The sequence below is a fragment of the Notolepis coatsorum genome (assembly GCF_963971535.1).
Source record: "Notolepis coatsorum genome assembly, chromosome: 2".
NCBI lineage: Eukaryota > Metazoa > Chordata > Actinopteri > Aulopiformes > Paralepididae > Notolepis > Notolepis coatsorum.
This window is the reverse complement of record NC_140166.1, coordinates 183,790,279-183,803,647: the sequence shown is the minus strand read 5'-3', so window position 1 is coordinate 183,803,647 and position 13,369 is coordinate 183,790,279. Positions and strand designations below refer to the sequence as shown.

General features: G+C 45.9%; 2 protein-coding genes across 5 annotated transcripts in view; one reads left to right on the top strand and one right to left on the bottom strand.

The window, feature by feature from the left end:
- The window catches only part of dnm3a (dynamin 3a), a 104,974-nt gene extending 100,462 nt beyond the window's left edge, over nucleotides 1–4,512 (top strand). For all 3 annotated transcript variants that reach the window (XM_084309044.1, XM_084309043.1, XM_084309042.1), the window contains 3 exons: nucleotides 2,438–2,661; nucleotides 2,810–2,980; nucleotides 4,201–4,512. In XM_084309044.1, coding sequence (XP_084165170.1) covers nucleotides 2,438–2,661; nucleotides 2,810–2,980; nucleotides 4,201–4,240 — 435 coding nt within the window. In that variant the 3' untranslated portion in view covers nucleotides 4,241–4,512. The remainder of the gene's footprint in view (nucleotides 1–2,437; nucleotides 2,662–2,809; nucleotides 2,981–4,200) is intronic.
- Nucleotides 4,513–4,906: 394 nt separating this feature from the next.
- Nucleotides 4,907–10,764, bottom strand: pigc (phosphatidylinositol glycan anchor biosynthesis, class C). 2 transcript variants are annotated; one of them, XM_084307612.1, is made up of 3 exons: nucleotides 10,685–10,764; nucleotides 7,285–7,524; nucleotides 4,907–7,119 (listed from the first exon to the last, which is right to left on the bottom strand). In XM_084307612.1, exons 2-3 carry the CDS (start codon nucleotides 7,519–7,521, stop codon nucleotides 6,463–6,465), a joined length of 894 nt encoding a protein of 297 aa, XP_084163738.1. In that variant the 5' UTR covers nucleotides 7,522–7,524; nucleotides 10,685–10,764; the 3' UTR covers nucleotides 4,907–6,462. The 2 variants fall into 2 exon arrangements, with proteins under 2 accessions (XP_084163738.1, XP_084163737.1); XM_084307611.1 differs by having other exon boundaries at nucleotides 7,285–7,578; nucleotides 10,685–10,742.
- Nucleotides 10,765–13,369: the final 2,605 nt, after the last annotated feature.

Genomic DNA, 13,369 nt, shown 5'->3' with positions numbered 1-13,369 from the left:
GAGGTTTCACTGCGTTCCTTCCTGTCTTGTTTGTTTCATCCCCATATGGAGCATCCAAGGGGTCACATCCCAGGGGTCACATCCCAGGGGTCACATGCCGGGGGGAAATGCCTCCCCCTGAGAGGCTGACTCGCTTTTTTATCTGTTCAAAACTGAGTACAGATTTACACAATCAAATTGACCACCTCCAGCTCCACCAGCTCAGCTCCACCACCACCATGTGAACCCTGGGGGCTTCTGTACCTGCCTGTATTATTCCTTCCTCTCTATTTCTCCTCTCGCTCTCTCTCTCTGCAGCTCAAAGTTATATTTAAGCTAACATTTAGATTTTTCAGTCCAGTCACTAGTTTGTCTTTGTTGAAATCCTCAGCACCAACTGCCTTTTATCTCTATCGGTAATTGCAAATAGGCCAAAATTACCACTTGAATAATAGAGCACAAACGTGTTATTTATATCATTTGATCCGCTTTGGTTGGTATATGTATTGGAAGTATGGTTTTCAGACCTGTGGAAGTACATTTATATTGTTAGCATGAGATGAATGTATATTGTTGACTGTTAGGGAACTCCAATAAGGACATAAGAACTGAATCACTTCAATCAATTAATGTATGTGGATTTATTTAGGTGCAGATACGTAGACAATACAGTACATACCTGACAAACATGGTTTGAGGTCAACACAAAGCTCAGACCTAGGATAGACAGTGGATTATACAGCACACTAGATTTATATACTCTAATGCTATGCACATCAGTAATTTTCACAGCATGAAGGTGTGCTGTAGAGGAAGTGAGTGTCCAGTACAGTTATGCTGTGTTCATGTGGATGTTGGATAGCCTTTTCTCCGACTTGCTTTCTTGGATATCCAACCTCTTTTGGTCAGAAATAAAAACAAACATGTTGGTCATGGAGCTCTGATGTGGTTCTGGCTGCGTATCTCTCTTTTATTTAATTTGTTTTGCACAGAGATTTCAGGACCGTTATCAAAAAATTTGTTGTGAATGAAACATTTGGCGTTACTGTCAGTTGACAAAGAGTGTTGGTGTTGTTTTGTTTTGTTACTGAACAACAACATTTTTAACCAATCTGCGATTGGATAAGGCGATGATGTCACAACTCGGCCAATTTGAGTACCGTGAAGATCCCTGATTCTCCGACTTGGACAGCACACATGGGAGAGAGCGTTTGTCACCACGTGAATGCAGAACTAGTATCTATACTGAACAAGATGAGAATCAGGGTGGGAAATGAACACAAGCCACCAGCCACATATTGGTAAATGGTGGCCATGGCTGATAGGTGTGTTTAATCATCCAGACACTGTGGCAGACAAGCAGGTTCTATTGTTTCCTTCAGGGCTGGTAAAATAACTCAAGTGGTGGTCGTTTCCTGCTTTGATGATAAAACGTAAATGCTACTCAGAAAGATGCAAACCTCCCTCCGCTTTTACGGGATTACGAAGTAGATTCAGGAGAGTCATTATAATGTTGTGTAGTCTGACTATATCTGACTCTCCTCCTGACCTAGTGTGCCTTGACGGTTGCCATCTTGGCAACAACTAAAAATGGCTAAAACCATGACCTCAGTCTGTGCCGTTGATCTTGCCTGGAAGCCATAGAGCCAACCAGACACAGTGGGCAGGAGTACTTGCCTTGACAGATAAACTCCTTCAGCCAATCAGCGTAACAAAAGTAGTCCAGTAGGGAGAGTGGCGTAGAGTAATTCAGTCGGAAGAACGGCAAAAAAGTGTAATTGTTATCATTGAGTATTTTTCTGCTATAACTGCACTTATAGCTGTGTTTATTCTGCTATCATTAACGTTAGCGCTCTTTAGAAGATGTGTTTCACGTCATCAACTACGGGAACCAATCAGGGGTGTGCGTTCCACTGGGGGACAGAACAGCAGTTAGAACGCAGTCCCAGATTGGCTCAGATTGCATTGCAAATTCTTGGAAATCGGTGTGGATACGAGGATGGCCAGTCTGTATTGCAAAAGTAGATGTTTTTTTTTTTTTTACTTGAAGGCTACCATTGATCTTGATTTGAACTAGATTCAATAGAGTAGGTCCTTGGCTGACTGTCAACCTATCCATTAACTTTGAGCCAAATCAGATAAGCAATGCACAGGTTACTGTGGTAACAGACACACAAACACACACACACACACAGTTATAATATCCCCTTGCACTTCAGTGTGTGTGTGTGTGTGTATATATGCAAATATGAGCGTAGAACACAGAAATAATTGCTGATGCTGAAAGTGGCACAGTGTGCAAAGTCTGAAGTATTACAGGGTCGTGTATAACAACATTGGTTGTACAGGGTTGAGCTGGTTGTACCAAAGTGAACTGTCACTTTAAGACATATACCGTATTTCCTACCACTCTGTCTCCAGATAGATACAGACGTTTACAATCCCTCTCTCTCTGTAGGTGAAGGAGTTCATTGGTTCCGAGCTCCTGGCCCAGCTCTACGCTCTAGGGGAACACTCCGTGTTGATGGATGAGTCCCCTGAGCAGGAGCGCCGTCGGGAGGAGGTGCTGCGTACACACACTGCCCTGAAGGAGGCACTCGCCATCATAGGAGACATCTCCACCTCCACTTGCTCCATCCCTCTTCCGCCACCCGTAGACTACTCCTGGGTACAGCCACGCAGGTAAACACACACACATGGCTGTGCCAAAGCTTTCGAGGATATAGACAGCTACACACGGCTGTCAAATCCTGAAAGGTCCTTGGACTTTAGAGTGATTCTTAGTGTATATCTAAGTATCCATCTCTCTCCCTCTTTTTCTCTCTCTAAGGTCTGCTTCTCCGCCCAGCTCCCCGACCCCTAGAAAGACGGCCACTGGGTCCAAACCCCTCACACGTGGCCCTGCCCCTGCTGCCCCCGCTGTGTCCTCCCACCCCGGACCCCCTGATGGAGTCATACTGCCGCCTGGCCAACCCCACCGTGCCCCACCCGGCGTGCCAAGGTATCTCCTATAAACCACGCTTCGGTTCGCCCCGCTGAGCACAAGTCCGCCGCCATAAACTGGCCCGCCATTACACACAATGTGCTCTCCTCTCTCTCTCCACCCGTGCCATTGCTCGCACGCAGACGTGCATGCGTGCACACATACATCCACTCTCACGTGCACCGCGGCACATGCACGTACAGTCGAACTTTGCGCTACTGAGGGAGAGAAAGCAGGAGAGACAGAGTGTGCTATTTGAGCTGGGTGGGGGTCTGCTGGAAAATGTGTTTCTCATATTCTCTTTCCCATCAGCCACGGTAGACGGGCCTTCTCTCCAGTCCAGCATTTTACTGGAGCCAGAGACAACAGGCTGAGCTTTCTCTCTCTCCCTCCCTCCCAGCTTTATTCATCTCTCTCCTTCCCAGTATGCATTTGTTTTATTGCTTTCCCCCCATTTTCCCTCATGCAATATCTCTCCTCTCTTCACGTCTCTCCCCCACCACGGGTTCCTCCCCTGCTCTTGGCTCGCATCGCTCTTTTCTTTCTGCCTCATTTCCGCCCTGCTCTCCAACGGTTCTTTTGGGCCTTTTCCTTACACCCCAGTCCCTCTCTTTCCTGCTCCCTCTGCAACTCCTTCTCTCCCTCTTTTCCTTCTTTTTACTCCCCTCTCTCCACCACATCCTTCGCTAAGTGCCGGTGTAATCGTGGGGTATATACACGGGTATGCCGATGGAAAGTTTACTCACCTGTTTCAGGATGTTTTGAGTATATTAGGCCTAATTCTGCCTAATTCTCACTGAAGTAGGAGGGTGAGTTTGCAGTGTACCCAGCTACCCTAAGTAGGTTACCCACCTCCTCAATAACACTACTTTACTATTGCTTGGTTAATGCCTTCTCTCCAAACCACTTACTCCCTTTACCCACTTCTCACACCTTCTATCTATCTCAACTATCTCATCACATTCAATGGTATATGGAGCAATGTGTGTGTAGCTCCTGCACATGCAAGCCGTGGGCTTTAGACCTGCGGTTTCTTAAGCTATGGGCCGGGACCCAAAATGGGTCGTCGGGCGCCTACTTCGGGTGGGTCCCCCACACAGAAAGCAGTCTGTTTTAACGGGCCTCGAGCCCAAGATGACACAAAACCTGCTTGTGGGTTACGAGCTGAAAGCGGTTGAGAACATTATGCTTTTGAATCCGATCCTGTAATTAATATGGTCCCTCCTCTTGCTCTCCAGGAGACAACCCCCGACTATCCCTGCCGCAAAGAAACGTTGATGCTTCTCCCAGAACTCCATTACCCAGCTTTCCCTGTGATCATCCCAGCTGCAACCAACTGCTACCCCAGAGAATCCACTGAGCTATGTGATGTGTAATCCAGCTGCACTACTGTCTACTCGGCTCCTCTGCCTCTGGGGACCCGTCTGCACAACTCACTCTGGTTTTAGGCCTGTTTTGTACATAATGTCATCGTCCATAAATGCTGGAATGTACCGGTGTGTCTGCTGCTTTGCCAAAAGTCCCTGGACTTTGTAAATAAAAGTGCCAAATGGGGGGTATTTCTACATACAATTGTATACCACTGTTTCTACTGCCTTTTGAATAAACAGTGTTTTTATTTTCTAAAATGTGTGCTTTATTTCAAGGCATGGCTGAGGGAAAAGCAGTGGTTACTTTTGAAATAAATTAGGACTTAAGTTAACTACCTTAGGCTAAAATGTACCTCTACACATTATTGAATCAATTACGAGCTTGATCATTATTTGATCACAAATCTAAGTACAACATTTGAATTACGTGCAGGTACACAAATTGCCATTTGTGATGGTGGAATATGACTATTTGCATCTGTTAAAGCTATTCTACTGGCCCATGTAGCCTTGGGTTGGGGTTGAGGACATGCAGGGCTGAAAGCAGGATGCAAGGAGAGGTGATGGTAGGACATCTAGTGGCCAATGCCTGTCAAGAGTCGATTTATTTCACATGTCTTCATATCCATCTTGGAAGGATTACAATGCAGTGGTAATCGTTACATAATGACTAGGTTATCAAAATCCAAACCACACCAGCGTGATCTAAAACTGAAAGGGCTAATTTAAAGATTTAAACCAAGGAAACTATCAAAGTTTAATAAATACAAATTTACTTTACTATTGCAGGTAACTCAAGTAAGTCACATTTCACTACTTTAATTCAACACATTTGACATTAGAGCCCTTGTTAATTGTAAGACTGCCCAACATAAAATAAAACACCCACAAGGTTTGCTTGTACTTTTAAAAATACCAGAGATGGAAACGGCACACATACTGTAAGGTTAGACAGCGTAGTCAGTTGACACCCTCTGTGGTCGACAACCTGAAATAGCAGCAGCTTTAAAGGAACACGCCAACATTATGGGAAATGCACTTACCGTCTTCTACAGAGTCAGACAGGGAGAAGGATACCAATTTCCTCTCTGTGTTCGGTAAAAAGCCATCAGGCTGCAAGCTAGCCTAGCTTAGCACAAATGAATACAAGTAATTAAGTGAAGCGGATACGGAGTGGCTAGCCTAGGCATTCTCCACATTTTGAGTTTTAAGCTAGGTTAGCCACTATCCGCTTCCATTCATTTGTGCTAAGCTACGCTAGCTTGCAGCTGGATAGCTTTCTACTGAACGCACAGAGAGATTGGTATCTTTTTGTCCGACTCTGGAGAAGATGGTAAGCACATTTCCCATAATGTTGGCGTGGTCCTTTACACTTAAATATATAAAAAAATGTCAGCTCTCAGAGTGAGAGTAGGCCTAGTAGGCATACTGTACATGATCGAATGTTATAGGTGTAAAATACATGATTTGCTTATTAAAAATGTCCAGCCCTTTGAGCACAAAGAGTTTTAAGCTAGGTTAGCCACTCTATCTGCTTCCATTCATTTGTGCTAAGCTACGCTAGCTTGCAGCTGGATAGCTTTCTACTGAACACACAGAGAGATTGGTATCTTTTTGTCCGACTCTGGAGAAGATGGTAAGCACATTTCCCATAATGTTGGCGTGATCCTTTACACTTAAATATATAAAAAAAAAATCAGCTCTCAGAGTGAGAGTAGGCCTAGTAGGCATACATGATCGAATGTTATAGGTGTAAAATACATGATTTGCTTATTAAAAGTGTCCAGCCATTTGAGCACAAACATAAAATACTGTAGGCCTATACAGAAGGGGGGGCGGAAGGAGATAATTAGATGGTTCCCGGTTCGATTCTGGCTCCTCCAGGCAGCATGTCGAAATGTGTCCTTGAGCAAGACACTTAACTGCTTCCGATGAGCAGGTTGACACCTTGCCTCCGCCGACGGTGTGTGAATGTGAGTGAATGGGTGAATGTGAGGCATAAGTTGTAAAACGCTTTGGACAAAAACGCAATATAAATACAGTAATTTTTACAGTGTAACCCATATAAAAACCTTAGTTTGCCTACACCCCTATCAGTATGAATACGGCTTACAGCCCATCCCGTGTCCATCAGTGTAGAAAGTGGCTGAGGTCCTCCTGAATCTCTGCCTCATCCCAGGGTCCATGGATGTTGTCCTTGTGTCTCTGTAGTCTGACCAGCAGTAGGGGACAGAGCAGGGTGACACTCACCAGGGCCAGGGCCAGGAGCACAGCCCCTCCTGGCCACTGAGAGCCGAGACCCCCCACCCCTCCTAGACACACGCCGCCGCACACAATGAAAAAAAGTCCTGGTGCGCTCTCCCTGATCCTCTGCAACAGGCAGGGCCACAGAGCGAACACCAACAGGGCACAGCTGAGCATGGCAAAGGTGTGCAGGGCCCCCGGCAACCTGGACGCCAGACATACAGAGGCGAACAGGGACGCGTTGAGGGACAGGCTGCCTGGTGGGGATGGGTGGGTATAAGGGAATGATACCAGATGAGCCAGTAGCATCACCGCTGACATGGCATAGACTGTGTCCGTGCTCACGGACTCCGTCAGAGTCTTCAGGACTGGGGAGAAGCCAAAGGTGAAGGAAAGGAAGATGGTGGCACTTTGTAGGTCAGCCAGATGTGTCCGAGGCTCGCCACCCGATCCTCCCTGTGGCCTCAAGACTTGGTAGAGTCCGTAGCCCAGCAGGGCACAGAGCAGGCTGGTCCACAGTGTGGTCTCGGGGGGAAGCAGGCCCTGGGGGGGGGGGGGGGGGGGGGGGATAAAGCACATTCATGGAGAGCCAAACAGCATATGGTGGAGACAAAAATCTTAGTTACAGTTTGGCTTAAACAAAGTCTTTATCAAAACAATTATTCCTTCATTATAACTCCATGGGTGGGTTTTTATTAGAGGTTGTACCTGCTCCATGTAAAGCCAGAGAGTGATGAAAAGGGCCACACAAGACAGCTGCTGTGCCACCGAGCTCGCTTCCCTCACCACGGCCCAGTACTGGTACTGTCGGATACCCACGTTCCTCCGTAGCTCCTCCAGGAAACGCGGCACGTAGGTGTCTGGGAACGGCTGGCGCTCCCACAGAACCTTCTGCCAAGGGACAGCTGGACCTGGGCCAGAAGCAGACCCACTGTCTGGCCCCATCACCTTGACCAGGAGCACACACACTGGATCAGAGGCTTGGTTCACAGGCCCCATCACCTTGACCAGGAGCACACACACTGGATCAGACACTGTCTGGCCCCATCACCTTGACCAGGAGCACACACACTGGATCAAAGGCTTGGTTCACAGGCCCCATCACCTTGACCAGGAGCACACACACTGGATCAGACACTGTCTGGCCCCATCACCTTGACCAGGAGCACACACACTGGATCAGAGGCTTGGTTCACACGACATCTCTCTCTTTAGGTGCTTTACACTCAAAGATAGCCCCTTTCGTGACTGCTGATGCACGCCTTGCTTTGATTACAGCAGTCACTTGCTCGACCTAACTAGCCATCGGAACATTCACTCTGAAAGCACTGGTTATTTACGAACTGTTCGTTCTAAATTTATCACAGATAAATGTCAAAGGTACTCACAGTTGCACAAGGGTTTCACACACAAAACCGGGTGGTTTGAAAGCTCGGCGTTGCTAATAAACATTTTAAATAATTTTTATAAACTGGTCAATGAATGAATGAAAACTTTATTTAACAGATTGCAGAATGGGTACAATACACTACAGTACGGCTCAATACACACAATTGTTAAGGGGATGCAGACCTGAAAAAGACGTTTGTCTTGTTTCCATCAGGGTCCCCCATTTTCAATTCATATAGACATTTATGACATACACAACATACATGACATTTATGGCATAGGGACATATAGGTATTTAGTACTGATACATTTGTGACATAAACGGTATTCAAATATACAGTACTGTTACCCCTAGATCCTGACAGAGTATATACATATGATGGGGAGGGGACTGTACATTAGGAGGGGGTGGGTGGGTGGGAGAGAAATATCCATACGGCGGGGAGGGAATATATACATGCGGTGGGGAGGAGACTGTCTATTAGGAGGTGGTGGGGGTTTTGGGCATTTACGGTGGCCAGTTTCGAATCGCAGCCTCCCGTAGGTGCTCTTTTAAGAGCAGTTTTGAATGTGGGTAGGGATTCACATTCCTTTACAGCTTTGGGTAGGGCGTTCCACATTGATGTGGCATAATTGCGAAACGTGTTTAGTCCCTTGTTTGAGCCGAATCTGGGTTTAACATGATTTGTTGAGCTTCCTCTGGTGTAGTGGTTGTGGTATTCACTGACCTTTGGGAAGTATTTTGACATGTACATGGGTACCTTAGTCGTATAGTGTATCTTGTAGACCAGGCCCATTGCAAGTTGCTGTACTCTGTAGTCTACTCTAAGCCATCCTAGGTTGTCAAAGTGGGCAGGGGTGAGGTGGGTTCTGGGGGTAAGGTCAAGTAGTAGTCTGACCAGTTTGTTTTGTGATGTTTGTAATTTTGTTTTAAGCGCCTTTGAGGTGCTTTGGTACCATGAGGTGCACGCATAGTCGTAGTACCCTTGAATGAGTGCTCCTGCCAGAGTCTTCAGGGTATTCTTGTTTACCAGAGAGGAGATCCGGTACAAGAATCTAGTTTGCTGGTTGACTTTTTTTATTACATTGGATGCCATTTTGTCACAGGAAAGATTTGCCTCTAGGATGGAACCCAGGTAGGTAATTTCGTCTTTCCTTGTGACAATATTGTCACCCACTGCAACTGAGAAGCCGTCGGTCTTGCTGAGTTTGTTATTTGAACCGAAGAGAATGGACTCTGTTTTGCCCATGTGTAATGATAGTTTGTTATCAGCGAGCCATATGCAGATTTTGCCTAGTTCCGAGCTGAGGGTTTTTTCAACCTGCAACTTGTTCTCGTCAGAGACCAGCAGGGCTGAGTCGTCTGCAAACAGGAACAAGTTGCAGTCACAGGCTGACGACATGACATTTGCATAAATTAGGAAGAGTAGCGGTCCTAGTATGCTTCCTTGTGGAACACCACAGCTCACTATGAGGGGGGGGGATAGAGTACCGTTTACCTCTACCATCTGTTCTCTCTCCTCCAGGTAGGATTGCATCCAGCTCACTGATAAGCTATCAAAACCAATTGCTTTTAGCTTGTCAATCAGAATGGAGTGATTGACAGTGTCGAAGGCCTTTTGTAGGTCCAGCATGACCATGCCGCAGTATTTGCCCGCGTCCACCTCTTGTTTGATGTGGTCGTTCAAATAGAGGAGGCATGCGTCAGTGGAGTGGGACGTTCTGAAGCCAGATTGGAATTCGTAGATTAGATTTTTTTCCGCCAGGTACTTTTCGACCTGTTCGTAGACTATTTTCTCCATGACTTTCGAGATGGAGGTAAGAATAGAAACAGGGCGGTAGTTGCCTGAGTCTAATTTGCTGCCCTTTTTGTGCAGAGGGGTCACTCTCGCAATTTTGAAGTCCTTGGGGACGTGTCCCTGTTTTATAGAGAGGTTTATTATGTGTGTGATGACTGGGGTGATGGCTCAACACAGCTTTATTTCCGGCATTGGGTGCCTGAGGCAGCTAAAGCCGTTTTGAGCAGTGTTGACCAGTTTATAAAACATATTTAAAATGTTTATTAGCAAAGCCGAGCTTTCAAACCACCCCGGTTTTGTGTGTGAAACCCTCGTGCAACTGTGAGTACATTTGACATGCATCTGTGATAAATTTAGAACGAACAGTTCGTAAATAACCAGTGCTTCAGAGTGAATATTCCGATGGCTAGTTAGGTTGAGCAAATGACTGCTGTATTCAAAGCAAGGCGTGTATCAGCAGTCACGAAAGGGGCTAACTCAAAGAGTGATTAGATCACTCACAAGCAAGCACTTACTCCCACCATATTACTCTACTTGAAGAAATGTGATGTAACATTGTTCTGTGCTAGCTGGCTATAAATTGAGCTATGTGTATGTGTGCCAATGTGGTGCTGTCATCTCATGGATTCCTAACATCTGGGATTATGAACAGCAGCCCAGCCATGCCAAACGACGGCAGAGATTATGTTCAGTTAGCTACTTACTGGAAACCATAGACACGGGGAGAGAGACTGAGAGAGAGTGAGAGCAAACACATTTCGACCAGCTAGTTTTGGGTGCGTGGCTAACGTGCGTGTTTGGAGTTGACAGCAGCGGTCACAAATAATAAAACGTTAACGTTAATCAGACAAACATTTCAAAACAATAAGTATAACGTAGTCTAACGTTAGTTAGTACAACATGTATGTTACCTAACCTACCGGAGAGCGGCCGTTATCCTGCGTCGAACAACAACAATCTTAAAATGTCATTACCCCGGAAGTGAGAGGCTCTCGGAAGCATATAGATAGCTATGCTCGGAAGCGTTATTTTCTTTTTCGTAGCCGCATTTCTGGCAGACGCTCTCTGATTGGCCACTGACTGACGCTCTCTGATTGGCCACTGACATGTTTGCCCAATCGCGTGACGAGCTGTGTCTGTGTGTTGTTTGTACAGTTGTACAGTGTCGCCCACCCACCCCTCCTACCCAACCCCCCCCCCACTCCTACCCAACCCCCCCCCCCCCCCCCCACCCACCCAACCACCTCCAATGTACAGTCCGCGTGTAGCTTTATGCCAAGCAAGCAGTGCAAAAATTTACTGTAGTGGCATGCAGTAATGCGCCTTTCATTTTCCGCCGCCCAGCGCCCAGGTCGCGCGGAAATAGGCTGTCTATTGCCATTCTCTTTGACAAACTCTAACCTTAACCAGCTCCTTAACAACGCCTAAACTTAACCGTTCTAACCTTAACCAACTCCGAAACAATGCCTAACCTTAACCTTAACCTTAACCATGCCTAACCTTAACCATAGAAATTATATTGCCATTCTCTTTGACAAACTCTAACCTTAACCAGCTCCTTAACAGCGCCTAAACTTAACCGTTCTAACCTTAACCAACTCCGAAACAATGCCTAACCTTAACCTTAACCTTAACCGAAAGAATACACGTTAAAAAAAAATCACGTTAAAAAATATTTTCGATGGGATTCGAACTCGCCAGCAAACAAGCCATAGGATCCACAGCCATGTGTCCTTGCCAATTGAGCTATTGCTAGATACTGAATAAGGGGCGGTGACTTATATATATTGAGCTCCGCTCGTGTCGGATCTCATGCGCATGCGCGGGCACCTCGCGCGAGCACGCCGGCGCACGCACGCACCTGAGCGAGCACGCCGCCGCCGGTGCACGCACGGTAGCATTTGTCTGAAAAGAAGGGCGCTTTACCGCACTAGCGTGCGGCGACGAATGCGGAAGCATTTTTGCACTGCTTGCTTGGCATTAACGTACAGGCGTACAGTCCCCCCCCAACCCCCCCCTACCCAATCCAATGTACAGTTTCTACGTCAAATGTATATACTTTTTTTTTCTGGACTCTTTTTGTATCACAAACAGTACTGTAATTGCAAATCTGATATGTCATAAATGTATAGATGTAGCAGTTCTGTCTATCTGTATGTCATGTATGTCATATATGTTACGATGAATTGAAAATGGGGGACCCTGATGTAAACAAGACGAAAGTCTTTCTCTGGTCTGCATCCCCTTAACAATTGTATGTATTGAGCTGTACTGTACTGTACCGATTCTGCAATCTGTTAATAAAGTTTTCAATCAATCAATCAATCAATCAGTATTTGCCCATTTCCGCGTCGAACAGCCTGCAAACTACCTGGCGTTATATATCGTACTTGGCTTATCGCGTCCCGCTCTTAAGCCTATCGAGATATACCTCATCTCATGTACCTATTGTACTCCATCACGAATAAAAATAAGTACACCCACTCTATGGAGGCGTAGCCTATAAGATAGTAGGCATGGTCACCAATACACTCTTCCTCTATTTTCGTTTCCATCATAACGATGCAGTGCACCTTATGTTAACTAGTTGTTGACTAGATTATGAGGAATTGCGTAATGTTGAAAGTTACCGGAGGTTTGCTTACCCCTGGCATCTTCGAGGCATGTTTTCAGCGACACGTCGGTATATATGGTGTTTAGCGTTTTGTATCAAATTACTTATCCCTCAATGTTGTCAAAAGCTTGTATGATGCCGTTTTTAATGTCCATGCAATTGTACAGTTATCCATGAAAGATGAATCTTGTCATCCACTTTTTATATTCTCCATGTAATCTTCTGCCGCCTCAAGCGAGCGTAGCACGAATCTCTTTCCCTCTCCCTCCACAATGGAAAGAATAGCTGGATACCGTAAGACGGGGTGGAGACCTTTCTCATATAGCCGATGTACTACATCTTTGTAGCGGCCCGTAGAGTTATGGCTTCTTTGCACATGTCCTCATAGAACCACACTTTTTTCCCTTTGTATATCAGTTTTCCCCATTTCTTGCGTGATTCCCTGATAATCGTGTCTCTTGTTACAGTCTCCCGTAGACTAGCAATGATCACTCTTTCCTTGTTGTTGTTGTAGTTTATGGTGCCAATTCTGTAGCGTTTGTCCACTATCGGTTCTGTAGGTAGGATTTCAGGACCTAGAATTTCGACTAGCACTGCAGCAAACTTGGCATCTGTGCAATCGACTGATTCATCCAAACCCACTATACGGAGGTTAAATCTGCGGGCGCGACGTTCGATTTCGAGCAGTCTGACCGAGTTTTCCTCTTTGTTGTCATGGATCATCTGCCAGAGCTGTTTGTCTCGCAGTTGCATCTCCTTCGATACTTCGGCGATATTCTCAATTAAATAGTTCCTTATTCTTCTCCTCTTGTTTCAGTGAGTATTCGATCCCAGTATTTGCAACCGCCGTTATGCGATCGGATTGTACTACAGTCTGTGCATTGATGTCGTCAAATTTAGCCTCTATAGCTAACTTAAATGCGATAGCATTAGCTTCGGCTCTCTCCACAGCTCTAGCTATATCATTAACCTTGTCGGTTAAGATCTTTAT